Source organism: Artibeus jamaicensis, unplaced genomic scaffold, assembly GCF_021234435.1.
Source record: "Artibeus jamaicensis isolate MK-2021 breed Jamaican fruit bat unplaced genomic scaffold, CSHL_Jam_final contig_518, whole genome shotgun sequence".
Taxonomy (NCBI): Eukaryota; Metazoa; Chordata; class Mammalia; order Chiroptera; family Phyllostomidae; genus Artibeus; species Artibeus jamaicensis.
In genome coordinates, this window is record NW_026521870.1 from 1771626 (window position 1) to 1799614 (window position 27989).

The 27989-nt window shown below is 39.5% G+C and overlaps 2 protein-coding genes across 2 annotated transcripts in view; one reads left to right on the forward strand and one right to left on the reverse strand.

Moving 5' to 3' along the window:
- The window catches only part of LRRC17 (leucine rich repeat containing 17), a 41413-nt gene extending 38403 nt beyond the window's left edge, over positions 1-3010 (reverse strand). The window contains exon 1 of the mRNA XM_037125877.2: positions 2878-3010. The gene's annotated coding sequence lies outside the window, so the exon portion shown is untranslated. The remainder of the gene's footprint in view (positions 1-2877) is intronic.
- The window catches only part of FBXL13 (F-box and leucine rich repeat protein 13), a 284235-nt gene that overhangs the window by 153776 nt on the left and 102470 nt on the right, over positions 1-27989 (forward strand). The window contains exon 12 of the mRNA XM_053668913.1: positions 2808-2937. Within this exon, the coding sequence (XP_053524888.1) occupies positions 2808-2937 (130 nt within the window). The remainder of the gene's footprint in view (positions 1-2807; positions 2938-27989) is intronic.

Below are 27989 nucleotides of genomic sequence, written 5' to 3' on the forward strand. Positions count from 1 at the left end.
TTTTATAAAATACTGCTGTGGACAAAGGGCCTGTAAAGATCTATACGGTGTCTGACACACAAAAAGTTAGGAACTCCCAGCTCAATGCCCATTTTTGGTGTTTGATAACTGATCACATAGACTTTAAGAAGTCAAACAATAGGCGTGGACCAGATTTCAGTAGATTTGAATATGCATGATCTTGTAAGGAATAGTTTCATCACTACAGTTAAAGAAAGATTAATTGATTACAAGCTGGAAAATGGGATGAGAAGAACAGTCTGCCAATGAGTGGGCAACACAGGAGAGGAATCAAAACTCCACCAGAGACTACCAGTCTCCCTGGAGTTGAAACTGACTAAATATGGCATTACCACCACGACCAAATGAGGGTGTAGATGCCACGTGAGGTTCCTCAGACTCTTAGAGTCAGCTTTAGGCACCACTCCTATCAGATGAGTATCTATTCCATTAAGTGAAAGAAGACGGTACAAGCTTCATAAGAACAATTAATATGTTACATGGAGTAGTAGCAGTGATAATAATATATATAATTTTTTAAGCCTCCGCCATATCCCTGTTGTTTTTAATTGTTAAAAATCAGTCTTAGTATGATACCATTACATCTATGTTCTCAGGTAATTGTCACATCTCTAAGCAGAAGGAGCAGACAGGATTACTACATCCACGTTACAAATGAGAAAAACTGAGCTTCAGTAAAGCTGGAGGCCCACAGTTGGTCAGGGTTAAAAAAAACAAAGACAACATTATAGTCTCCACATAACAAATGCAGAAACAATCTCTGAGAGGTTAGGGAAGTTGCAGGATGTGTCAAGGCTGGGATTTGAATTCAATTTGGTCAGATTCCAAAACCTTGTGTATTTTCCATTGTGACCAGCTGCCTGCCTCACTCACTACTCCTTTCTCCAAATTCGAGAGCTAAAGGGTTGTTAGAAATGATATCCATCGCCCCTGCCCCCAACCCCAGAAACTGTACTTGACTAGGCTGAATCACGAGTATACTCCAGGGAGAGGAAAGTAAAGCATTTCCAAAACTTTGGCACAGCTCTTAGTTAACTAAAGGGATCCAGGAGAGGGGGGAACGTGTCTTTAGGATGTTAGGGCTGCTTTTTCCTTCAGAGCCCTGCCCACCTAGCCACTGGGGGATCCAGAAGGCGTCCCTGTGTGATCTGTTGAATCTCATAGACACAGCAATTACCAGAGAGCATCTGTGTTCTGAACTAAATGATTCTTGATGGACTGGAAACCACTGTGACGGGAACTCAAGAGTTGGAAAATTTTTAGTTTTAAGTACACTTAGTACAGGGAGAGATACATCCTTACCTGGACTGCAGCTTTTATCTGACAAAACTTTTCCCTGAGTTCCAAACCCTTTACCTACACTTTTCTTCTTATTAAAAAAAAATTGAAATGTAAGAAGGTGTTTTAGGGTACATGACCTGCCATCTTCTCAGATCACCAGCCATCTGAATAGACCCCATTACAGAGTCAATCCTTGTCTCTACTCATTGTGCTGGTGGTTCAGGCAGCACAAACCCTGAAGCCCTGACTTCCCTGGTTTCAGTTGTATCATGTACATGTGTTTATCAAGTTTAAGGAATAAAGCCAATTAATGGTCAATGCTTGCATATTTTACTTCCCATTTATGTGAAGGTAAGCTTTATTATTCATTTGTGGGCTTTAGCTGGACAGAGAGGCATCTCCTTGTACTTTTGTTCTTTCTACTTTCTCATTTGATGTTAAACTGTTGCAGATCAACGACCAAGAGCACGCTGTTAATTTCATTACAAGAGCAGGCAGTAGTGGGTGTTCTTGTACTTTTAAAAAATGCCTGGCTTAAAAGGGTTTGGAAAACTCTCCACAGAGAGTCCTCAAACTGTGAGCCCTTGCATAGTAGTAGAAGCTTATTCTAATTACCTTTCTTTTTTCTGGAAGCTCTCATTTTGGTCATGGTGGTAATGCCATATTTAATCGGTTTCAGCTCCAGTGAGATTGATAGTCTCTGGAGTAGTTTTTATCCCTCTCATTTGTTACCCACTTATTTGCAGACTGTTCTTAACCCAGTAAATTTTTTTGTTGTTGTTGACACTATTACAAATGTCCCCAATTTCCTGCCTCTACCCACTTCCACCCAGCCCCCCTTCAACCAGATTGTTGTCTATGTCCATAGGCTATACATATATGCAAATACATTCCTCTTAACCCATTTTTTAAGCTCTATGGGTTAGGCATCTTTAACTGTAGTTATGAAACTGTTATAAAGTCACACACATTCACATCTACTTTTTCAAACAATTTGCTGATCATGTGCATTTTAAGAGTCTGTTGTGTTCAACTTTGCCTCTTTTCTGCCCAAATCCTCACTTTCATGTAACAGTTAATCGCCATTTAAATGTTTACAAAGAGTTTGTCTTTGTAGATAATGTGTACATTATTTTGGTGTTCCAGAGAGAAAACCTAAGTGCAACAATAATGCAAACTCTGTAACTTTGCTTTCAAACACAATCTGACTCACAAGCAATATGAACGTACAAACCTCCCTCCTCCCAAAGCTGTATTTCAATCAGCTTTCTTAAAAATCTAGGCATATCTTTATTTTCATTTAAAATGTCAATAGGCATTATTTGATATGATACTCAATCTCCTTTACTTAACAGAAAGAGAATTAACAAGGTTCAACTATTAAATATTTGCAAGGAGAAAAATTAATTCACAGTTTTACTGCTCTTTGTCATAGTGGCTAAAGAAAGATGTGAGAAAACAACTATATTCACTTTTCTCCCTCTCCTCTCACGCTGTCTTTTCAGGCACTTCCACAATTTACAGAATCTTAGTTTGGCTTACTGCAGAAAGTTCACAGACAAAGGATTACAGTACCTGAATTTAGGGAATGGATGCCACAAGCTCATCTATTTGGACCTTTCTGGCTGCACCCAGGTTTGTCTTTTCAGTCTTCTCTTTCCTGCAGCAGGCGAGGCAGTCCTCCGGAGATCCTAACGCTGTGCACAGGCTACAGCACACTTCTCAGAGGTTTTAAATTACATAACCACAGCTGCTTAAATTTCCCCCAGGATCGCTACTATAGGCTCTTGGCTTCCTTCCACTGGAGTGTCACACCCACAAAAAGGCAGTGCTGATTGGATGATGAAACGGACCACTTCTATGTAGATACTCTGAACAGTTACAATATCAGAGTCCAAATCTTGAAACTTTGGAATTGCTACCAAGACACACAAAAAAGAAAAACCTTTTTGAGGGAGAATTTGCATGGAACTTTCAGAAACGTGAATTAGCTCCCACAGGGCTTTCAAAGAATAAACAGTAGTAGGTAAAATGCCTCAAGAATTAAAAAAAGGAAGCACAATAAAAATTATAATTAAAAAAATTGCATTATATCCTTAGGCTAAATAACATGCAGATTTGAGGCTTATATGGAGAAATATTTAAGTTTGAAAAGCCTGATTAAGGAAATTTGGGCAGAAGATAGGGTGGAGTTTGGGGGGTAGGACATGGAACTTCGGAAATAAGTGCTGCCTCATTGATGGTGTCCTTCTGCTCCGTTCTGGTAGATATGAGTCATGACTGGTTTGACCTCTCTTCCTCCACCTCTCTGTGTGCTTTACTGATATTAGTATCATAGTATGCCCATCACTGTCTGAGAACAATACAGTAGCACAGATGAAACTGGCTAGAATATTGATAATGACCATTTATTGAGTTGGTACTATTACTGAACAAGAGCCTGTCACGAGCAGGTCTGCCAATGGCCAATTGTAGTATGTGGGTCTTTGACTTCAAGTGGGAAAGATTTCACAACACAAATCCAGGTGACTGTGAGGACACATTTATCAAAGCTGGGGACAGTAAAGCAAGGAAGGGCTTAGCATAGAAGAAGCAACAGGAGAGTCTGGGTGGGGCTGCCTTCCCAGCCACTGGGAAGTCAGAGAAAAGGGGGACCTCAGGGTTGTGGTCTCCTCTGATTGGTCAGTGGCAGGCAGGAGATCTTTAGTAATTGAACTGGTTCTAGCCATGGTCCACCTGGTTTCACTACTTTTTGGACCCTGGAACTGAGGCCTAGATGTTACCTCCAGGGAGGACAGGCCAGGGGAGGAAAAGTTACCCTGGGTGCGAGGGCCTCATTTTCCCTGTTTTGCCTTCTGCCTCATTGACCATCTGCATTTGACCTTAAATTGCTTGGCCAGTTTGTTCAGCTATCTATGTTTTTCTATTCCACTTGCCAAGGGATTTCCCTAACTTCTTATTATCCTGTCTCATTACTATATGCCAAGCAGCATATTGAGTGCTCATACAGATCAGATTTACTCCTCATACAAAAGCTATGGAGTATGTATTTATGATTCCCATTTAAATATGAAGTGACCGACACTCCCAAGGTTGCACAGCTGATAAAAGCACATAGGACGTGTTCAGTTATAGTCACCTATTGGTGCACATCTTGTTTTATGGTTACTAGGCAGTGAGAAGAACAAAGGGGAAAGAAGGAGAAGATTCTAAGCTAGGTCTGAAACAGCTAGAGTTTACATATTTTTGATGACCTAATAATGTGTAAATTTGCTGAGCAACATCTACAATCACTCTTATGACTTATCATTCATTCCAGCTCGACTAAACATTAGATTGGCTTTTTTTCTGAGTTTTGGCCCTTACCCTCTTTTTAAATAGATTCTTAAAAAATCATCACTTGAAGATATATCTGTATTCATTTTGAAGATAAAGGAAGGGAAAGAAAGAGAGAAAAACATTCAACTTGCCACCTCCTGTGCACTTCGACCAGGAATCAAACCCACGCCCCGGGCACATGCCCTGACCAGGGACTGACTGACTGGCAACTTCCTGGTGTACAGGACAATGCTCCAACCAGCGGAGCCACCTGGCCAGGACCTAACCTCCTTTTTCTTGGAGTATTTACTTACTTTTTAAAATTTGCAGTTGCACATTCTTTCTCTGTTTCTTTAAAAGGTAAACCTCTTAAAAAGCTTTTTGCCAGTTTCACAACCCAGGACTTTCTTTAGTACTTGGGAGCCAGGCTTTGAAATGTAATCATCAAGGGAGATAACAGCTATTATCTCCCAGCCTCTGAGGGAAGATGGAAGCCTTAACTTTGGTATTGGTGTGGATTAGTAAACACGGATGGCCTAATCACGCAGAAAGCATTTACAAATTCAGGAGTAACTCTATGTGCTTGACATATCCCACTGATCACTAGTCCCCCTAAATATACATCCTATGGTACTTTCCACGAGCTCACCCTATGCTTAAAAACACTCCCCATAAGTGTGGCTTACCTTCTTGTTATTCTCAATTTTTATGAGGTAATAATTGTAGCAACAACACAAATACTTATAGACATGTGTAAGGATAAATATTCTTAGGTATAGAAAAGTGGCTACTTAGATATAGCATTGCAATGCTATATTTAGAATCAAAGGACAGATCAAGAGCTTCCCAGACAAGAAAAAGCTAAAGAAATTCATTACCACCAAACCAGTTTTGCAAGAAATGTTAAGGGTCCTCTTTAAGAAAAAAAAAAGCAAATAAAAAAAGGATCAAAATGTAAATAATAAATTGACAATAAATATATATCTACCAACAATTACTTTAAATGCAAATGGATTAAATACTCCAATCAAAAGACTCATGGAGGCTGAATGACAGCAAAAACAAGCCCCTTACACATGCTGTCTGCAAGAGACCCACTTCAGATCGAAAGACACACACAGAGTGAAAGTAAAGGAATGGAAACATGTATTTCATGAAAATGGAAACAAACAAACAAACAAACAGAAAGCTGGGGTAGCAATACTTATAGCAGACAAAACAAACTTTAAAACAAAGGCTGTATAACAAGGGACAAAGAAGTAATTCTACTTGTGGGTATTTGTCCAAAGAAACCCAAAACACTAATTTGAAAAGGCATATGCATCCATATGTTCACTGCAGCATTATTTACAATAGCCAAGGTATGGAAGCAGCCTAAGTGTCCCTCAACAGATTTATGGATAAAGAAGAAGTAGTGCATACTTACAATGGAATCTGACTCAGCCATAAAAAAGAATGAAATCGTGTCATCTGCATTGACATGGATGGGCCTAGAGGGTATTGTGCTGAGTGAAATAAGTCACACAGAGAAAGACAAATGCCAGATGATTTCACTTGTATGTGGAGTCTACAAAACAAAACAAACAAATAGGCAGAACAGAAAAAAATCCAAATAAATAGAATAAATTGTCTCCATAACCGTAGATACTGGCATATAATGTAATTATATACATATCACTGCATAAGCAAATTTGAAATGTCCTGAAGTTTTAGAGTTCATATATAAGAAACTTTGTAGAGGTATTTCCAAATTTAACATTATAAAACTTCACATGATATTATGATAATAAAGAGTTAAGCTGAAAGAAGATTTTCTGTAGCATCAATTTAAAAGTTTTGATTAATCTTTCTAGAGAAGGAAGATAATTATCTTTTTAAATCAGACCTAGAAAATATTATAGAATATAAAAATTTTATATAAGGAGGCCATCAAATGGTATGTAGCTAAAAATGCAGGCAAAAGTATTGCAAAGGTACATTAGCAAGTTAATTAGTAAATAACAATATACTTTTTTTTAAAAGTTGAAACGAGAAGTTTCAAACCAATGAAACTCTGGCTAAATATATACGCTAAACACACAGTTATTGTCTGGCTTTACATTTTGAACCAACATTTAAAATGTTGGAGTTTTCACATAAAAATGTAGACTTCAAGTTTCTATTAAAAAACTAGAAGAACTAGCAAAATTGGGCCTGCATTCCCTCATGGCATCAGTGGGCTGGAACTGAGTCAGCTTCGCGTCCCTGAGGTGGAGCCTGCTCCCCTGTCCGACACCCTCCCCTACCCTCAGGACGTCTGCATACGCACTGACACGAGACTGCTACCACTTGATGCACCACCTACCTGTCCTCAGCAGCTTTGGGGCTTCGTCTGTTTATGTCCAAAATAGACTTATTTTCCTGATGGTCCTTTAATTTCTTAAGTCTCAAGCCACAGAAAAGGTAGTATTTTGCATCGCTATGCAAAAACAGTGTTAGTTTAGTTTGTCTATTTATCTTCTGTTTCCATTTGTTCGACCGATGATTCAACAGGGATTTAACTCAAAGTGTCAGACACTGTTTCAGGCACTGGAAATCATGCCATTTACAACTAAGCTCCTTTGAACTGATTGGGAGTGAAAACAGGGGCTCATTATTAACCACACATATCTTTGAAATGATTGCTGCTATAGCTGTAGAAAGAGGAGGTAAAAATAGATGTCACTGCTTCTGAGGGACAAGTCCGTTGAGGATACTCTCAGCTCTGGGTGTGAGGATAACTTCAGTCTTTTGGGCCCAGCTGCCTTGATGTAACAGCATGAAAATGGTTTCAGAGAAGGAAAATTGACAACTCACAGATTTTTCAGGTTCTCCCCTTGGAAACTAAAATCTATTTTTTTCTTTTTTATCCTCACCCAAGGCCTTTTTTTTTTTCATTGCTTTTAGAGAGAGAGGAAGGGAGAGAGAAAAACAGTGATGTGTAAGAAACATTGATTGGTTGCCTCTTGCATACATTCAGGCCTGGTATCATTCACGTGTGGACCAGGAATCAAACCTGAAACCTAGGTTTGTGCCCTGATCTGGAATTGAACCCGCAGTCTTTTGGTTATGGGACTACGCTCCAACCTACTGAGCCACGCCAGCCATGGCTGTATTTTCTTTTTTCGTTATTGTTTTTAAGATTATTTACTTATTTATTTATTTTTAGAGCGAGAGGAAGGAAGAAGAAAGAGAGGGAGAGAAACATCAGTGTGTTGTTGCCTCTTGAGCACCCCCAACTGGGGATCTGGCCTGCAACCCAGGCATGTGCCCTGACTGGGAATCAGATTGGTGAACTTTGGTTCACACGCCAGCACTCAACCACTGAGCCACACCAGTCAGGGCCATATTTTCTTTTTATGCTAGAAATTTTGCACTATAAAGTCAGGTATTAATACATTTGACCAAGAAAAAAGGTCTAATAAAACAAAAAGACTTCAGAGGAGAAGCTAATAACTAAGTGCTTTTCATTGGTGCCTGAGTGCCTGCTGCATGCTGGGCACTGTGTCCAGAATCCCTTTTTCCAGTAACTCTGGGTTAACATAAATGAGACATGTCAAGGGCTAAGTTTTAATGTAGTCATGGCTGCTCTTGAAAGGAAAGATACAATATTGTGAAATAATTATAACCATATCTGTTAGAAAAAAGTAAAAGATACTTGCATTAATCCTGAGTTTGACATTTACTAAGGCAAATTACCTAAACTTTCACTATACTTTAGTTTCCTTATCTATGAAATGGGAAAACACTGGTCTCTACCTCATAAATGTGTTGTGTGAGTGAAATGGTTTAATACATATAAGAAGGTTATGAGTGTCTACACATAATAAGTGCTTAGGACCATTCGCTATTATTATTCAGTGTTGATATTAGTATTTTCTTGGCCACTAGTCATTTGGCTGAGGGCCTAGACAATCCTAAATTTCACATACAATGGCTATGATTTTTCTAGGAAGAATATGAACCTAATAGTACAATTCAGAATCCTTCTAGGTACTCAGTATCAGGAAGTATAAGTTATGTTTTCCCTGAGGTTGCAGTATCTGGAGTGTATAGGTCCGGGCTGATTTGTGATTCTCTTGCCCCCCAAAATGGAAGAAAATTGTCTGCAGTAGGACAGAATGAAATACTCACAAAAAGACTAACTTTTGAGAGGAAGAGATGATGTATTTGAGGAGAGATGACATATTGTTTAGCCGAACTTTCTATTAAACACACCATTAATTCCCTTTCTCCCTAATCTAGTTTATGTTGGGTTTCCATCATTGCAACCGAAAGAGACTGTCAACTGGTGAGGGCATGATTCCTATTTAGCCTTCATTTGGGGAAGTAAAGAATCCTTCTGACTGGGCTTGATGGAGAGCCTCACTCAAGAAAAGACTGGCACCCACAGAGAAAGCTGTGGAGGTTCCTTATGGCTTTTCATATGCTTGATTTCTACCACTTATCTGAATTTTTCCTTTGAACATGCTTTGCGACTGACTACAAAGCAATCCTCAACACCCATGAAGCCAGAATAGATCTACTTCCTGTTTTGCTGCACTAAGAGTTGGGACTTAATGAGTGAAGTCATTCCTTAATGACTTTTTTTGGGCAATGACTTTTGGTCAAAGTGTAATATACATACAGAAAGTGCACAGTGTTATGAACATTCATGGACATCTACTCTGATGAACACAGCACATATTGTGTTGTGTATGCACACAAAAGTCAGATGGATGACTCATAAAGTATGTGTGTGTGTGGCTTTCATTGATATTGTTAATTTCCTGAATTGGCCGTGTCAATCCTAATGACATTTTTATAATTTAGAAAACTCATGTAGATGTGATTTCTGTGAGAAAGCTAATACTGTGCCTCTCCAACCTCTTAATCATAGAGAGACCCAATGTTCAGTTCTTGGTTCACTTTTTTTTTTAGCCTACACCTACTCCCTTGGTGATCTCATCTAAAACATGACTTTAGACTTCTCTGGTCAAGACAGAGGCATAGGTAGGTACACTCTGCCTCCTCACACAGCTGAAAGAAGGTCAACAACAAATTTAAAAACAGAAAATAACCAGAACTGTGAGAAAATCAAATGGTATGGAAGTCTGATGACCAAGGAGTTAAAAAAGAATCACTCATCCAGACTTGTAGGAGGGAGTGGAGATGGGCAGCCAGGGCAGGGAAGACTTATGGCAAGGCAGTGGTTGGTAGACCTTGCAGTTCTACATTTGCATGTGAATAAACTGGGAGGAAAAACTGGGGAACAAGACAGACTGTGCAACCCAGGGTTCCAGCGTGGGGAAATAAAGCCTCAAAACCTCTGGCTATAAATTCTTGTCGGGATTGTGGCAGCGGAAGCAACCCAGCCTCAAAGGAGAGTTTGTTGCAGAGACTCACAGGGTCCTAGAATGTACACAAAACCACCCATCCAGGAATCAGCCCCAGGAGGGTCCAATTTGCTTGTCGGTAGTAAGGAAAGTGACTGAAAGCCAGCCAAGAGCCAAGCAAGTGGCATTGCTCCCTCTCAGACCCATCCCCCACATATAGCACCACAACCCAAAGACATGGGTTGCCCTTTTCTGGTGAATACCTAAGGCTCCACCCTTTACTACATAATGGGCAAGCCAAGACAAAAAAATATGCCCCAAATGAAAAAACAGATCAAAGCTCCAAAAATAGATATAAGTGATGAAGAGTTAGCCCATCTATCAGATGCAGAGCTCAAAACACTTGTAATCAGGATGCTCACAAAAATGGTTGGGTATGGTCACCAAAGAGAGGAAAAAGTGAAGGCTATACTAAGTGAAATAAAGGGAAATGTGCAGGGAACCAACAGTAAAGAGAAGGAAAAAGAGACTCAAATCAGCACTTTGGAGCAGAAGGAAAAAATAAACATTTGAGCATAACAGAGTGAAGAAACAAGAATTCAAAACAATGAGGAGGGGCTTAAGAACCTCCAGCACAACTTGAAACATTCCAACATCTGAATCATAGGAGTGCCATGAGGAGAAGAGGAAAAGCAAGAAATTGAAAACTTATTTGAACAAATAATGAGGGAAAACTTCCCCAATTTGGCAAAGGAAATAGACTTCCAGGAAGCTCAGAGAGTCCCAAAAAATTTGGACCCAAGGAAGCACACACCAGGACACATCATAATTACACTAGCCAAGATTAAAGATAAGGAGAGAATCCTAAAAGCAGCAAGAGAAAAGGAGACACCTACAAAGGAGTTCCCATAGACTATCAGCCGATTTCTCAAAAGAAACCTCTCAGGCAAGAAGGTACTAGAAAGAAGTATTTGAAGTCATGAAAGGCAAGGCCCTACATCCAAGATTACTCTATCCAGCAAAGCTTTCATTCAAAATGGGAGGGCAGATAAGGTGCTTCCCAGATAAGGTCAAGATAAAGGAGTTCCTCATGACCAAGCCCTTATTATATGAAATGTTAAAGGGACTTATATAAGAAAAAATGATCATCAAAAATATGAACAGTAAAATGACAACAAACCCACAGCTATCAACAACTGAACTTAAGAAAACAAAACAAAAATGAACAAAGCAAACAACTAAAACAGGAACAGAACTACAGAAATGGAGTTTCCATGGAGGGTTATCAACAGGGAGGGAGAGTGGGGAAAATGGGAAAAAGGTACAGGGAATAAGAAGCATAAATGGTAGGTACAAAATAGACAGCAGGAGGTTAAGAATAGAATGGGAAATGGAGAAGACAAAGAACTTATATGTATGACCCATGGACATGAACTAAGTAGGGAGAATGCAGGTGGGGGGGCTGTGCAGGGTGGAAGGGAATAAAGGGGGGAAATGGATCTACTGTAATAGGATAATCAATAAAATATATTTTAAAATATATTAAAAATAAAACATGACTTTAAATATCACATAATAATGAGCACATATACACACATATAAAATCATCACATATGTGTGTGTGCACATATGCACACATATGTATAACACACATATAGGAGTCTGTGTATGCATACATGTACATGTTTAAAGAAGCATATAGTATATTAGTATATATTTATAGAAGTAATATATGTATATGTAAATATACATATATAATATATAATATATATTATGAACCCAGACTTCCCTCTTAAATTTCAGACTCTTATATCTAATTAAAAAAAAACTCTGCCCTAGAAAAATAACTCCTTGCTCCACCTTTGGCCTGCCCTAGCTCCATATTTATATTTGCTTAGACCAAAAAAATCTTGGAGCCATCTGTTTTGGATTAAACTGTATCCCCCCCCCAAATTCATATGTTGAAGTTGTAATCCCTAGTACTTCATAATGTGACTTTATTTGGAAATAGGGTTGTGGCAAATGTAATTAGTTAAAATGACATCATTAGGTTAGGCCCTAATCCAAAACAACTGATGTCCTTATAAACAGGGGAAATTTGGCCACAGGCACATGCATATGGGAGAGTGCCATGTGAACATAAAGATAGCCATCTAGAAGTCAAGGAGAGAGGCCTGGACCATGTCCTTCCACACACTGAAGGGATCAATCTCAGAAGGAACTAACCCTGCTGACACCTTGATTTTGGACTTTTATTTCATCTTCTAAAATATATTTTATTGATTTTGCTATTACAGTTGTCTGATGTCCCTCCTCCCTTTATTTCCCACCCTGCACACTCCTTCCCACACGCATTCCCCCTACTTGCCACGAATCATCTCTGCCCTGGCTGCCTGTCTCTGCCCCTTAACCAGTGTGGATGAGTGTTTCTTCTTAAACTCCTTGGTTGTTGGACTTCCATACAGTTCCATTTTCTGGCAGTTCTGGTTGTTTTTTGTTTATAAATTTGTCGTTGTCCTTCTTTTGGTTGTGCAAGGAGGCATAGTGTATCTATCTACAGCTCCATCTTGGCCGGACATTCTTTGATCTTAGACTTTTAGCCTCCAGAACTCTTGGACAACAAATTTCTGTTGTTTAAGCCACTCAGTTTATGGTACTTTGTTACAGAAGACTTAGCAAACTAATACAATATCCTTGAGTTTTTTCTTTCTCTCACTCTCCACACCAACTCCATCAGGATGTACAGTTGACTATTAAAAATAAAACATGACTAATAAAAATAAAAAATTCATCCAGGATCTGAGCACTTCTCACGACCTCCTCAGTTACCGCCCCACTCAAAGACACCATCACGTCTTTCTGGATTGAGGATAGCCTCCTATTAATCTCTCTATGCTTTCACTTCTGCCTCCTACAAGTCTACTCTCAACATAGCATCTAGAGTGATCTTTTAAAAACCCACGAAATGTTTTTCTTCTGCTCAAATACCTGGCAGGGCTTCCTATTCACTCAATAAAATAAAAAACTTGAAGGCCCTTCAAGACTCCATGTAATCTGCCTCCTCCCACAATTGTCTCTCTGACATCACTTCCCCTACTCTCCTCACCAACTCTGCTCCAGAGGCACTGGCTTCCTTGCTGTTCTTCAAACACAGAAGGTCTTTCTTTATAGTTTTTTTGTTTTGCATTGACTGTTTTCTTTGTCTGGAATATTCTTTCTGAAGTTATCTGTAAGGCTAACTTGCTTACCTCCTTGAAGTCTTTCCTCACATATCCCCATAATGAACGAATAAATGGATACAAAGGCATCAGCTAAAATGCTCCAAAGTGATCCTTGTCAATTCCCTGTTCATTTCAAAGTTCTATAAAATATGTTCAATTTCTTTCAAATATAAAAATCGAAAATATGGATATCATTAAGAGCTTTAATGGGGAGGGCAAAGTTATCCTATCTGTGCATGAGAAAGTGCCAATTAGGAGGGCAGTGATTCCTGACGGTACTTTTCCTTTATCCTCTGCTCCATGTGTAACTCTAAGGATTCTCCTATTAATATTATCTTTGGGTAGCTACTTTCCCTACAGATCCATGTATCTCTAGGTGTGTGTAGCTGTCAGTGGGTTATAGCACTGTGTAGGAAGTCAGGCATGGAATGACATGCTCAGAAGGAAAATGGGAGCAGCCAAGCTCAAGCTGAAATCCTAATGCCCAGAAACCAACAATCTGACCACTAGGGACAAAAGGAACCAGACGAAGAGTGAGGAGTTTGGACCAAGCTGCAGACTTACATGTTTAGATTTAAGATAATTAAACCAAAAAGTAAGAGAGCTTGCAGTAGGAGTTTCTGCTTCTGTGCCTTCCTTCTTCTCCATTTCCAGCCTCTGTTGTTTCACTAGGCTCAGCTTTAGCCCTCTGCCTACGTACCCTCACACTGTCCCTTTCTCCCATTCACCAGGTTAATTTTCACATACCCTTTGAGGCTCTGCTCAATCACAACCTTCTCCAGGAAGCCCTCACTGACCTCTCCAACCCCCCAACCCAAGTCGTGTTGATTCCTTCTGTGTGTACTTCTATGATTGCACTTTCACTAAGCATTGTCTATGTCTGCAGTGGTCCTTTTGTCTGCTCTCCTCCCCATTGTGACCTCTTTGATGGCCAGAATGCTTCTTTATTTATTAGTATATCTGCATCCTTAGTACATAATATAGTACCTGGCATATAGTTGGACTTTGATCATTGTTTGATGAATGAATGAATAAATAATTAATACAAATGCAGCCAATTTTAGGGCATGGCTAGCCAGATGCTTTGGGTGAAGGCTCAGGAAGGCCTGTCAGGTAGTTAGCAACTTGCTAGTGCTAGGTATGATGACCTTTTCTTGGTTAGGCTTGAGTCTCACATTAGAAGGAGCAACGAACCTAGGGAACTGAGATAACTAAAGTGAAAGCATCTTTTAATCAATTATATTTTAGTTACTACAAGTCAAGAAAAATGAAAAGAGACAGCATCCCACAAATGTTCAAATGATTGGAATGCTCAGTGCAATAATAATGGTTTGTTCGTAGTTCTTATACTGTCAAATCTCTCTGGGACCCATGAATCTTAAAGGTAGACTTGAAAACTGCAACCTGGAAGATTCCACGGTCATTTAACTTCTCTCTAGGCTATATAAATTCCAAATTCCTCTTTCAGAGAGGCAAAGATCATGGAAGGTCTTACTTGATCTCTGGGCTTTGTGGTGTAAGTGGGAGAAAGCCACAGAGGCACATCAAGGGATGAATGTACTAGCTAAATGGAATGAGATTGCAGAAGCAAAGCAAGAATGAAAGGGAATTTTCTCTCTCTCTCTTTCAGTCTCTCTCTCCCATTTCTCTCTCTCACACACACATGAGCACACACAGAAGGCAGAAGGCAGTGGATGGTGAAAGGAGCCAGAAACTGGAGTTAGGGGACCTGGGCTTCAGTCCTTACATGCCACCAACCAATTGTGCAACCCTGGACACCAGGCTTCTAATCACTATTACCCTTTGTAGTCCTGTAAAGTGCTATATACTGCATATGGTAAAAAAAAGAAAAAAATTGTTGTGTTTTCTATTTGAATAAATATCTACTCTTAAGTGGCATCAATAAGGAGGAGTTCTAGTGGCAAAGCAGTCATGAGACAGAAAAAACACAGTGCATTTTTTGCTCCTCTGGGTCAGTTCTTTTGCCTGTGGGTCAGTTTTAAAGAAAACAGGTTTCCCTATTTTATTTAAAAGAATAGTTTGCATCCAACGTGAGTTGGAAAAAAAATAAAAGTATTCATGAAAATCTTTTATTTTAACATTTTTTATTATTGTTCAAGTACAGTTTTCTGCTTTCCACCCCCACCCCTCCCCATGATCCCAGCCCTCTCCACCTCCCTCCCCTGTTTCCACTGCCCCCTTGTTATTGTCCATGTGTCCTTTATAATTGTTCCTACAAACCCTTTCCCCCTATGATCCCCTCCCCTCTCCCCTCTGGTCACTGTCAGCCTGTTCTCTATTTCAGTGTCTTTGGTTATATTTTGCTTGCTTGTTTGTTTTGTTGATTAGGTTCCTGTTAAAGGTGAGATTATATGGCATTTGTCTTTCACTGCCTGGTTTATTTCACTTAGCATAATGCTCTTCAATGACATTCATGCTGTCACAAAGGGTAGGAGCTCCTTCTTTCTTCTTCTGCATAGAATTCCATTGTGCAAATGTACTACAATTTTTTGATTCATTCATTTACTGATGGGCACTTAGATTGCTTCTAGCACTTGGCTATTGTAAATTGTGCTGCTATGAACATTGGGATGCTTAAATTCTTTTGGATGGGTGTTTCAGGGTTCTTAGGATATAATCCTGGCAGTGGAATTGCCGAGTCAAAAGAGCTCCATTTTTAGTTTTTTGAGGAAATTCCATACTGTTTTCCACAGAGGCTGCACCAGTATGCATTCCCACCAATAGGGCACTAGGGTTCCCTTTTCTCCACAACCTCTCCAACACTTGTTGTTTATTGTTTTGTTTATGATGGCCATTCTCAACGGTGTGAGGTGGTATCTCGTTGTGGCTTTAATTTGCATTTCTTTGATAGTTAGATACTAAGTATGTAACCAGCATTCTTTTGACACTAAGCATCTTCTCATATGTCTCGGGAGCCTCTTTATGTCCTCCTTGCAGAAGTGCCTGTTCTTTTGCTCATTTTTTAAATTGGGTTGCTTTTCTTCTTAGAGTGGACTCATGTGAGTTCTCTATATATTTTGGAGATTAAACCCTTGTCTGAAGTATCATTGGCCAATATGTTTTCCCATATGGCTGGTTCTCTTTTCATCGTAATGCTGTTTTCTTTAGCTGTGCAGAAGCTTTTTATTTGGATGGGATCCCGTTTGTTTATTCTTTCCTTTATGTCCCTTGCTCTAGGGGACATATCAATAAAAATATTACTGCATGGAATATCTCAGATTTTCCTACTGCTGTTCTCCCCTAGGACTTTAATGGTGTAATTATATTTGTATTTAAATCTTTTATCACCTTGAATTTATTTTTGTGTATGGCGTAAGTTGGTGGTCTAGTTTTATTTATTTATTTGCATGTAGCTGTCTAGCTCTCCCAACACCATTTGTTGAAGAGGCTATCCTTGCTCCATTTTATGCTGCTGTCCCCTTTGTTGAAAATTAATTGACCATAGAGACTTGGGTTTATTTCTGGGTTCTCTATTCTGTTCCCTTGTGTATGTGTCTGTTCTTATGCCAGTACCAGGCTGTTTTGATTAGTGGCCTTGTAATACAGTTTGATATCAGGTATTGTGATCCCTCCTACTTTGCTCTTCTTTCTCAAGATTGCTGCAGCTATTCAGGGCCATTTATGATCCATATAAATTTTTGAAGTGTTTGTCCCATATCTGTGAAATATGCCATTATTATTTTAATAAGTATTGCATTGAATCTATAAATTGCTTTGGGTAGTTTGGAAATTTTGATGATGCTAATTCTTCCTATCCATGAGCATGGTATATGTTTCCATTTGTTTGTGTCTTCCTCAATTTCTTTCTTCAGTGTTGTGTGGTTTTCCGAATATAGGTCTTTTACCTCCTTGGTTAGGTTTATTCCTAGGTATTTTATTTTTCTTCTTGGATTTATCAAATGGGATTTTTTCCGGATTTTTTCTTCTGCTGTTTCATTCTTGGATACAAAAATGCCTTTGATTTCTGGATATTTACTTTGTATCCCACTTTTTTGCCAAATTCATTTATTAGGTTGAGTGGTTTTTCGGTGGAGTCTAATGTTGTACCATCCTTGCATCCCTGGGATGAATCCCACTTGGTCATGGTGTATGATCTTTTTAATGTATTGCTGGATGCAGTTTGTCAATATTTTGTTGAGGATTTTAGTGTCTATGTTCATCGGTGATATTGGCCTGAAGCTTTCTTTCTTTGTTGTGTCTTTATCTGGTTTTGGGATTAGGATGATGACTTTTCATTAAAAGAGTTTGGGAATCTTCCATCACTTTGAATTTTTTGGAATAGTCTGTGAAGGAAAGGGGTTAGTTCTTCCTTAAATGCTTTGTAGAATTCTCCTGTGAAACCATCTGGTCCAGGGCTTTTGTGTAATGGGAGATTTTTTATTACTGCTTCAATTTCACCTGCTTTTCTATGTCTGTTCAGGCTTTCTGCTTCTTCTTCATTGAGTTTTGGAAGAATATATTTTTCTAGAAATTTGTCCATTTCACCTAGGTTTTCAAATTTCTTGGCATATAGTTCTTTGTAGTAATTTCTTACAGTCCTTTGTATTTCTGTGGTATCAGTTGTAATCTCTCCTCTTTCATTTCTGATTGTGTTTATTTGGGTTCTCTCTCTTTTTTTCTTAATGAGTCTGATTAAAGGCTTGTTGATTTTGTTTATGTTTGCAAAGAACCAGCTCCTGGGTTTATTGATCCTTAGAATTGTGCTTTTAACCTCTATGCCATTTAATTCTGCTCTGATTTTGGTATTTCCTTCCTTCTGCTTGCTCTGGGCTGTCTTTATTGTTGTTCCTCAAGTTCATGTAGATGTAGGGTTAGGTTGTCTTTTAAATATTTCTATTTTTTAGGTAGGCCTGTATTGCTATGAACTTCCCTCTTGGGACTGCCTTTGTTGTGTCCCATAAATGTTGGATTGTTGTGAGTTCATTTTCATTTGCTTTGAGAAACTTTTTTATTTCTTCCTTGATCTTATTCTTGACCCATTTGTTGTTTAATAGCATGCTATTTAATCTCCATGAGTTTGAGTGTTTTTGAGTTTTTTCCTTGAGATTGGTTTCTAGTTTCAGTTGCTTGTGGTCGAAGAAAATACTTGATATGATTTAAGTTTTCTTGAATTTTTTGAGGCTTGTTTTGTGTCCTATCATGTGGTCTATCTTTGAAAATGTTCCATGTGCATTTGAAAAGAATGTGTATTTTGTTTCTTTGGGATGAAAGGCTTTCTCTATATATATCAGGTAAGTTCATTTGACTTAGGACATTGTTCAATGCCACAATATCTTTGTTGATATTTGTTTGGAAGATCCATCCATTTTTGACAGTGGGGTGTTAAAATCCCCTACTATAATTGTGTTGATGTCAATATATTTCTTGAAGTCTTCCAAGATTTTCTTTATGTATTTGGGTGCTCCTGTGTTTGGTACATATATATTTACAATGTTTATGTCTTCTTGATGGATTCTTTCCTCGAGTATTATGAAGTGACCTCTGGGGTCTCTTTTTATGGCCCTTTTTTTGAAGTCTATCTCTTGCAGAATTGTGTTGGTGGAGGCATATTCTTTTAAACTACTTTGTCTGGGTAGCTCCTTATTTGGCCTTCCATCTTAATTGAGAGCCTTGCTGGGTAAATCAGCCTTGGTTGCAGGCCTCTGCTTCTCATTAGTTGGTATATTTCTTGCCATTCTCTTCTGGCTTGAAGCATTTCCATTGAGAAGTAAGCAGCTAACCTTATTGGGGCTCCCTTGTATGTTACTTCCTGTTTCTTCTGTGTTGCCTCTAAGATTCTCTCTTTGCCTTGGAATTTTGTCATTTTAATTATGATGTGTCTTGAAGTGAGCCTCTTTGGGTTCCTCTTGATTGAGGCTCTGTGTTTCCTGCATTTGTGTGACTTTTTCTCTCATCAGATTAGGGAAGTTCTCATCATTACTGTTCCAAACAGGTTTTCTATCCCTTGCTCTTCTTCTTCTCCTTCTGGTATCTTTATTATATGGAAATTATTACAGTTTATGTTGTCCTGCATTTCTCTTAACCCCTTTTTATTCTTTCTGAGCCACTTTTCCTTCTCCTGCTCTATCTGGGTGTTTTTTTTTCTACCTTATCCTCCAGCTTGCTGATCCAATCCTCTGCTTCATCTAGCCTGCTTTCAATTTCTTCTACTGTGTTCTTCAATTCAGAAATTGTATTTTTATTTCCTCTTGGCCCTTGTTGATAGTTTCTGTTTCCTTTTTCATGTTGATATAGTTTGCAGTGAGTTCATTGTAGTTGCCCTGTAGTTTGTGGTAGCTCTCTGTGAGCTCATCAAGCTTCCTGATATGCACCGCTTTGAACATAGTATTTGATAGTTGACTTGCCACTATTTCATTTAGCATTCTTTCTGAGGCTTTTTCCTTTCCTTTCATTTGGGGATTTTTTTTTTGGTCTTCCCATTGTTTGTGAGACTCTTCTTGTTAGCCTCTGCTTCTTAAATTGATTTGTTCTGACTCCCTGGGTTTATGGTGTGAACTTCTATGGTAGAAGACTTGTGAGATTCAGTGATGCAGTCTCCTTGATCTCCTGAGCTCACTGGTCTTGGGCTGTCATTTATGTTGGCTTTCTGCATGTCTTTGGGTTTTGATTGTTGTAGGGTCTTTCTTTGGTTGGTCCTTCCCTCCAGCTGGTTAACTGAGGGTTAGTCCGTCTACCATGTCTTGTATTCTGTTGTGCAGGTGTGGACAGGTTGTACTGAACCTGGTTCTTCTGTCTGTATGAGGTTTTGAGGCTTCTCTCCCACTGTTGTTCATTTGTTTGTTCTGGGTAATTTCTCCACCATTTAGTTGTATTTCTAAATCAGTCCTGGGTTGAGGGTAGTGTGGATTCCACTCCCTCCTTCACCTTCTTCTGTTGTTATCTGTTGGTGGTTCCTTTGTTTGTGGGTTTCCTCTTCCATGAGGTATACTGGTGTTCACAGCACCCACCATCTCATTTTTCAAAGTTCTCTACAATTTTTGGTCTCCAATCTTCATAAATGCTGAGATACTGTTGGCTGTTCACTCTGTTCCTCAGAAGATCGGCTAGGTGTTTCACCCATGTGCAGGGGGAAGTGCTCCCACCTATCTCGTCATCATCTTCCCCCACCCCCATGAAAATCTTTGTATGTTGTTTGCAGACAGGATTAATTAATTTAAAAAGTTTTTTATAATTATTAATTTGAGTATAAATTTATGATAGTCATACTGAAAAGGAAAAAATATAAACACCTATTGTTTAGCATCCATAGCTTAATGTAATCTCTGTAGGCCAAACGTATAAGGATGTTTATTGTATTAAGTAATAAAAATATGAATCATCTGGCAACAATTTTTAGATCTTGAAGAGTCAGATGACAAAATGATGAGTCTCAGGGGATTAAGATTATGTTCCCACTCCTGAAAAATTATTTGAAAATTTTAAAATGTTTTCTCAAAAACCATACTTATTTTAGTTTCTTCTCTGTTCCCTATTTTAGGAAGTAACTTACACACAGAATTTCATGAACTGTGCACCAAAATCTACTTAGCTTTCTGGGCCTGGGTGAAGGCTGTGGTTAGGATTGCAGCCACAGAACCACCGTTTAGCTCAATAAATCTCAACAAGTCAAGTAGCTCTCTGAATCTTGTGTTATAAGATGAAAGTATCACAGTTGTAATTCTCTCATTTAAAAAGGAGGTAAAGCTCCATTATAATACAGGAAAGCTGTGCAAAATTTGGCCACTGGGTGAGGAAAAGAACGAGATAGCATACTCTAGACAAGAGTGATGAAGTTTGGGAAGGGTCAGCTTCCTTCTGCAGATCGCAGCTGGGAGTCATTGTGCACAAAGTTGACAGCATGCTCGCCTTCTGGGCATCTGCAGCCTTCACAAATCCTGTGTTCTAGTTCCTCACTCACATTGGAAAATGAAATGTTTTTTCATGTTTGGCTCTCTAATGTTTTTAGTTAAACATGGTAATCATTAACAAATGACCATATTGACTACCTTCTCTCTTTTTGAAACTACTAATTCTACTTTACAATCTACAAATAATTTATTCAACAACTACTTGGCCTATTAAACAAAATTTTGTTGCCTCATACTCTGTGCCAGGCAACATATTGTAAAGGACATGATGGATAAGATGTTGTCTGGGTTTCTCAGCAGAGATATTAGAAATGGGCACAGTTAGTTCTTACACAAGGCAGAAGATACACACTGCAAAGTGAGGGCTATGGTCTTTGGTGCCTTGAGCTGTAAGAGGAAGAAACAGCTCTGCCTAAACTGATCTTGGAGAGCTACCTGGAAGATGTACATTAGTGAACAGAGAGGAGAGGCAGGCCATGAAGAACATACAGACCAAAAAATACAGGATCATCCAAAGAAAGAGAATGGCAGGACCCCAAAAGGGATTAATAACTAGGCCTCTCTTCCTGTTGCCACAGAGGACACAATATTTAAAAGCTTTTCAAATCCTCTTAGCACAAACCCTGGGAGAGCTGCTATTAAAGATGCTGTGGAATACTTGAATGCCATAAAACAGAATGTTTCATAATGTTTGGGGAGAAATTTTTGTTTTTCTCCAACAGTTCATTCTCCTTGCTAAGCTGGCCTTCCTGTGGTCACAAGGAGGTCTTGAAGGATATATAGAAATGACTAAAGTCATCACATGACCCATTAGTCATTGGTTACAGCACTGCAGAATGAGAAGCAGCTGGAAATGGTACAGGAATACTACTTGGACCGTGTTTACCTAAGATGGATATTTCTAGCTGTCATAGAGGGTCTTGCCATACATATAATCTTTTCCATGTTGCTGAGCTAATAGATTCGGAGACAATGTTGCACAGGAGTAGAAAGTGGAAGCTTGGTAAGACATTATCCTCACTGAAATAAGTCCTTCCTTCCTTCCTTCCTTCCTTCCTTCCTTCCTTCCTTCCTTCCTTCCTTCCTTCCTTCCTTCCTTCCTTTCTTCCTTCCTTCCTTTTTTACCACCTTCAAACATCAGGGAGAAATCTGAGCTAGTCCTTCATGCTCAGCACTTTGGTCTTCATTTTGTAGGGCTTACTTCCAACTCATTTCCTTCAGACAGCTCTGTCCTGTCATGCTTGATGGGTTGAGACCCACCCAGAGGCAGATGGAGAGCATTTGCCTGTGATCACCAAAGTTTCTCTGCCCCCATCAGGAGCCATAGCTGTCTGCTGGGACTTGACATGGGAACACCACTGATATGGCCAATCTGCCCAACTTCCTAACCAATGTGACCTTAACCAGCAAAGAACAGAGTGGCAAGGTTCCAGCTGGTGTCAAAATTGAAGCCAAAAATCACCTCACAACTCAACAAAGGGAGATCAGATCCAAGTTTTGTAAGAATCCTACACAGAAAATGCACAGATGTCAGCTGTGGCAAGACCTGGTACATAGTTAAATATTTTACTTTTTCCTTTAGAGAGGAATTTTTAATTTCAGGCTTATATCCTATTATTTCAGTGAAGAGTAGGGACAACTAATAGTTGGTTGGCTAGAAGATTCTGGCAAGGAATATTTGAGTCATAAAACATCAGCCAAGCATCTTTTTGGATATCCTAAAATAAACTGTGTAGAGAACTAAGCATTTTATGCCAGGACAAAACTAAAAAGCTCTTTCCCAGAGGTCTCCCTGACCCCCTTTTCTGGATACAATTTTATTGGTTGATAGCACCAAGTTTTTGGCTGCAGTGCAAGGAATTGCTCAGCTGTGGCTGATTACTGCTACCATTCTTTTCCTCTTGTTCAGGAAATCTTGTCAGGAACATGTTTCTAAGACAGCAAGGGAGAAAAAGTTTTTGTTTATTTAGGGGACTCCATCACCGGAGATACTAGTGCTAGGGTAATGGACTAGAGTCTGAGCTAAAGGGGAGGAACTTAGAAGTTTTGTAAGAAAACTACTGGAATTGTATGCCTTAAGAGGGAGAGGTGGCCTCTGGCCATGGTTCTGCCACTGACAGTTTGACTCAAGACCATTCACTGATCCACTTAGCACTTATGGAGCACCTACTCTGTGTTTGACTCTCTGTCCTACACGGGGGGCACCTGACAATAAGCGGGTAAGGAACATGTTCTCAAACCACCCAACATCTCTGAATACCATTTCTTTATGTTTGCAATGTGAGGGAGGTGTTAGAATGATCTCTCAAGGCCTTCTACCCTAGTTCTTGAATCTGTCTTTGTCTGTGGGAACACAATTCACCCAGAGCAGTATCAGGAAAACTGGTACCCAACATTTATATCACGTACTGTGTTAACTACCCATTTTGTTTTCTCAAGAATCTCCTAAAATAGGAATTATTAAAACTATTTTATAGATGAGAAAACTAAGCAGTAAAGAGATTGAGTTGCCTTTTGTGGTCAGTGAGAATGAGGCAAAGCCAATCTCAAACCCATCTCTGCTGACTGACTCCAAGCCTAGGATTCTTCCCTAGTTCTCTGCTCTCCAGATTTGTAATGTTTATTAATCTCCCTTGGACGTTTTTCTGGAAGTACTTATGTAAAATTTATTCAAGAATCCATGGCAGTATAATATAAAATATCTCATTCTTGCCTTATGTGTCTTTCATTAGCTTTCTCTTCCTGCTGGCCCACTAAACTTTTCTTATTTATTCCCAGGTTGATCTTGCCACTTCATTCAAGCTCAGTGCTCCCACTGTTTTGCCTTTGCTTGTATTTTACCTTTGACCTGGAATCATTTTCAATCTTCTCTGCGGTCCAATTCTGTACTCTTTCCCAGACTTTATTTGTCTTACTTCTAAAGTTAGTTCATTTGGCCCTTACTAGCTGTCCAACAGGATGAAAAGTTAAAAGAAAAAAAGTGAATGAGATCATCACTTTGGGGAAAATAATACATGCATAGATTATAGGAAAGAGATATAGGCTCTTTTTTGTAAAGAGTTACAGGCTTGTAAGGGGAGGAAAGTAGCAGGATAGGGGTGGAGTCATTGGAACTTGAGGACTAATTGAGACTTGATTAGATGAATAGAGAAGGAGAACGTGGTGCAAGATCAGAAAAAGAGCAGGGAGATCAATTGAATACTGAATGTGACAGTTATTGAAGAATTAATGAGGAGGAGTACTGGATCAAGAGTTTGAACATCTGTATTTTTGCCTTGCCTATTTGTAATCTGGGGAAAATAGATCACGGGATTTGAGTTTCTGTTTCCTCATCTCATGGAAGCTACCTCAATTCATAGGAAAAGTCCGAGCTTTTTTGAATAGCCTTCCTCTTCTTCTGCTGTTCCCACCTCCGACCATTATGTTGTATGTCACTATGGAGTCAGTCCCAAATGTGCTGAGACTTTTTATAACGTGGTAAATCACATTCATTTTGTGAGACCTCTAACATTGTTATAAAACATGATTTCTCACAAAGCCACATGAGTTAAGTAATAAAATTTAAGATACACAAGTTAAATAATACTCACATTCATTTATTAAAAAATGGAATACTTCCCCCATCGATTTAGTAATTTATCTTTAAGAAAGTGAAATATTCTAATTAAATATTTGGGATTGAAATTACAAGGGCTCGAAGGTTTCTTTTTTAACTTCACAATGAGAGGCAACAATAAGATCTTAAGGCCTTCTTTTTAGTTATGTTTTGTTCAGGGCAGTTAGTCATGCCAGATGAGGTAGGTGGTTTAAAACATGCTGATCTGGATAAAAATGTGGCCAGGCAAGCTCAGGCAAGCCAGGCAAACCAGGGAGGAGCAAACAGAATCAACCATGAGTCTTAGGAAACATCAATATCCAAAGTCTCCAAAGTTTCTGTGATGCTTAATTTTATGTGTCAACTTGAATGGCCCACAGGGTGCCTGGTTATTTGTTAAACATCCTAGGTTTGTCTGTGAGGGTGTTTTTGGATGACATTAATATTTAAATTGGTAGACTGAGTTAAGCAGGTTGCCCTCCCCTTTATGAGTGGGCCTCATTCAATCTGTTGAAGGCCTTAATAGAATAAAAGGCTGGGTACAAGGAATTTACTCTCTGCTTCACTATCTTCAAACTAGGATATCAGTCTTCTCCTGCCTTCAGATTTATATTCGGTCAGATACAATACCCTCAGCTCTCCTAGGTCCTAAGCTTATCAACTGCAGGTCTTGGGACTTCTTAGCTTTTATAATTGTGTAAGCTAATTCCTTATTATCTATGTATCTCTCTATCTACTATCTATCTATGTATGTATCTATCAATCATCTATCTATTTATCATCTATCATCTATCTAATCTATCCCTCTCTCTCCTATTGGTTTTGCTTCTCTGAACAGCACTGACTAATACAGTAGAATATGATCTGGATCAAAGAGTGAAGGACTAAGGTAGCAGGTAACTCTGGAGTCTAGTGGTGAAAGGTCTTTTGCTTCCACTATTCTCATTTTTTTGGATTCTTTTTTCAAGAAGAATTGCTTGTTCTGATTGCTTGTTTCTGCTTCCTTATATTTCAAATCATTCATTTAATTCTTTTTTCATAATGTATTTTATTGACTATGCCATTACAGCTGTCCCCTTCCCCCCTTCATTCCCCTTCACCCTGCACACCCCCTTCCCCCCACATTCCCCCCCTGTTTAGTTCATGTCTATGTGTCATAAGTTCTTTAGCTTCTACATTTTCCACACTACTCTTGCCCTTCCCCTGTCTATTTTCTCCCCACCATCTGTGCTACTTATTCTCTGTACCTTCTCCCCCCTTTTCCTCCTCCCACTCCCCTGTTTCTAACCCTCCATGTGATCTCCATTTCTGTGTCTCTGTTCCTGTTTTGGCTGTCTGCTTAGTTTGCTTTCATTTTAGGTGTGTTCGCTAATAACTGTGAGTTTGCTGTCTTTTTACTGTTCATATTTTTGATGATCTTTTTTCTTAGATAAGTCCCTTTAACAATTCATATAATAAGGGCTTGGTGATGATGAACTCCTTTATCTTGACCTTACCTGGGAATTGGCATTGTCTGTCCTCTTGTTCTAAATGATAGTTTTGCTGGATAGAGTAATCTTGCATGTAGGTCCTTGCCTTTCATGACTTTGAATACTTCTTTCCAGCCCCTTCTTGCCTGTAAGGTGTCTTTTGAGAAGTCATCTGACAGTCTGATGGGAAGTCCTTTGTAGGTGACTGTCCCTTTATCTCTTGCTGCTTCTAGAATTCTAGCCTTCATTTGAATCTTGGGTAATGTAATTATGATATGTCTTGGTTTGTTCTTCCTTGGGTCCACCTTCTTTGGAACTCTCTGAGCTTCCTGGACCTCTTGGAAGTCTATTTCCTTTGCCAGATTGGAGAAGTTCTCCTTCATTATTTGTTCATATAACTTTTCCACTTGTTGCTCTTCCCTTTCCCTTTCTAGTATCCCATTTTTTTCTCTCAATGCACTTGTTATGTAGTAAGGGGTGGAGCCTTAGTTGTTCACCAGGGCAGGGCAACCCACGTCATCGCAGGGTTGTAATGCAGTATGTGGGGGAGGAATCCAAGAGGGAGCAATGCCACTTGGTCTCTTTACTCATTTTCAGTCACTTTCTTCAATACCCACAAGCAAATTGGGCTCTCTTGGGGCTGGTTCCTGGGTGGGTGGGTTTGTGTACATTCTAGGACCCTGTGGGCCTCTCTAATGAACTCTCCTGTGAAACCGGGAGTTTCTACCACTGCTGCCTCCAACCCCACAGTTGTTTTCAGTCGGAAGTGTTGAGGTTTTATTTCCCTGTACTGGAACCCTGGGTTGAGTAGTCTGTCTCGCTTTCCAGTTGTTCCTTCCAGTTTATCTGCACAAGAATGTGGGACCATCCTGTCTGCCAGCTGCTGCCTCACCAGATCTGCCAGGTGTTGTCTTGCCATGGTCTTCTCTGCCCCTCCTACTAGTTTGGATGAATGTTTCTCCTTTAACTCATTTGTTGTAAGACTTTCATACAGTTTGACTTTCTGTCAGTTCTGGTTGTTTTTTGTTTTTAAATTTGTTGTTGTTCTTCTTTTGGTTGTGTGAGGAGACAATGTGTCTAGCTACATTTCCATCTTGGCTAGAAGTTTGCATCCTTCATTTCTGACTCAATGTTTTTTATGCTGTTGACATCCTCATAAGTTCCTTGAGCTTTGTTATAAGCAGTGTTTTGAACTCTGCATCTAATAAATTGTTTATCTTCATTTTGTTTAATTTTTTCCTGGAGTTTTCATTTGTTCTTTCATTTGATCTATGCTTCTTTGTGTCCTTATTTGGCAGCCTCCCCAGGTTTGTTTCTATGTATTAGGTAGAGCTTCTATGGCTCCCTGTGTTGGTATCATGGCCTAATGCTGTAAGTGTCCTCTAGGGTCCAGTGGCAAAGTTTCCTCTATCACCTAAGACTGGGTACTTGAGGTGCACCCTTCATGTGGGCTGAATACACCCTCCTCTTATAGTTGAGCCTTGGTTGCTGTTGGCAGGTCTATAGGGAGGATTTACTGATGCCAGTCAGCTGCAAGGACTGGCTGTGAACACCGACCACCAATCTCCACCCTCCATGGAGAATCAGCTGTGCAGGGGCAGGGTAGTGGTGCTCTGATGTGGTTTGTAGTTGTCCACTTGGTGCTCAGGATCTGGGGTTTCCCAGGTGGTACAGGCCAAGGTCAGCCCCCACTTGTGTTCTTCCTAGAGGCACCTTGCACAAGCTATGAAGCAATCTGAGATGGCTGCTATTGGGCTGGGTTTGGGGATCCCCAGGTGAAGTCAAGCTATGAATCTAGGCTGGCTGCTGCTAGTGCTGGATTCAGGGCTAAATGGTTCAGAACCACTTAGCAAGAGGTTCCAGGGCTGAGGGGATTATTGAGG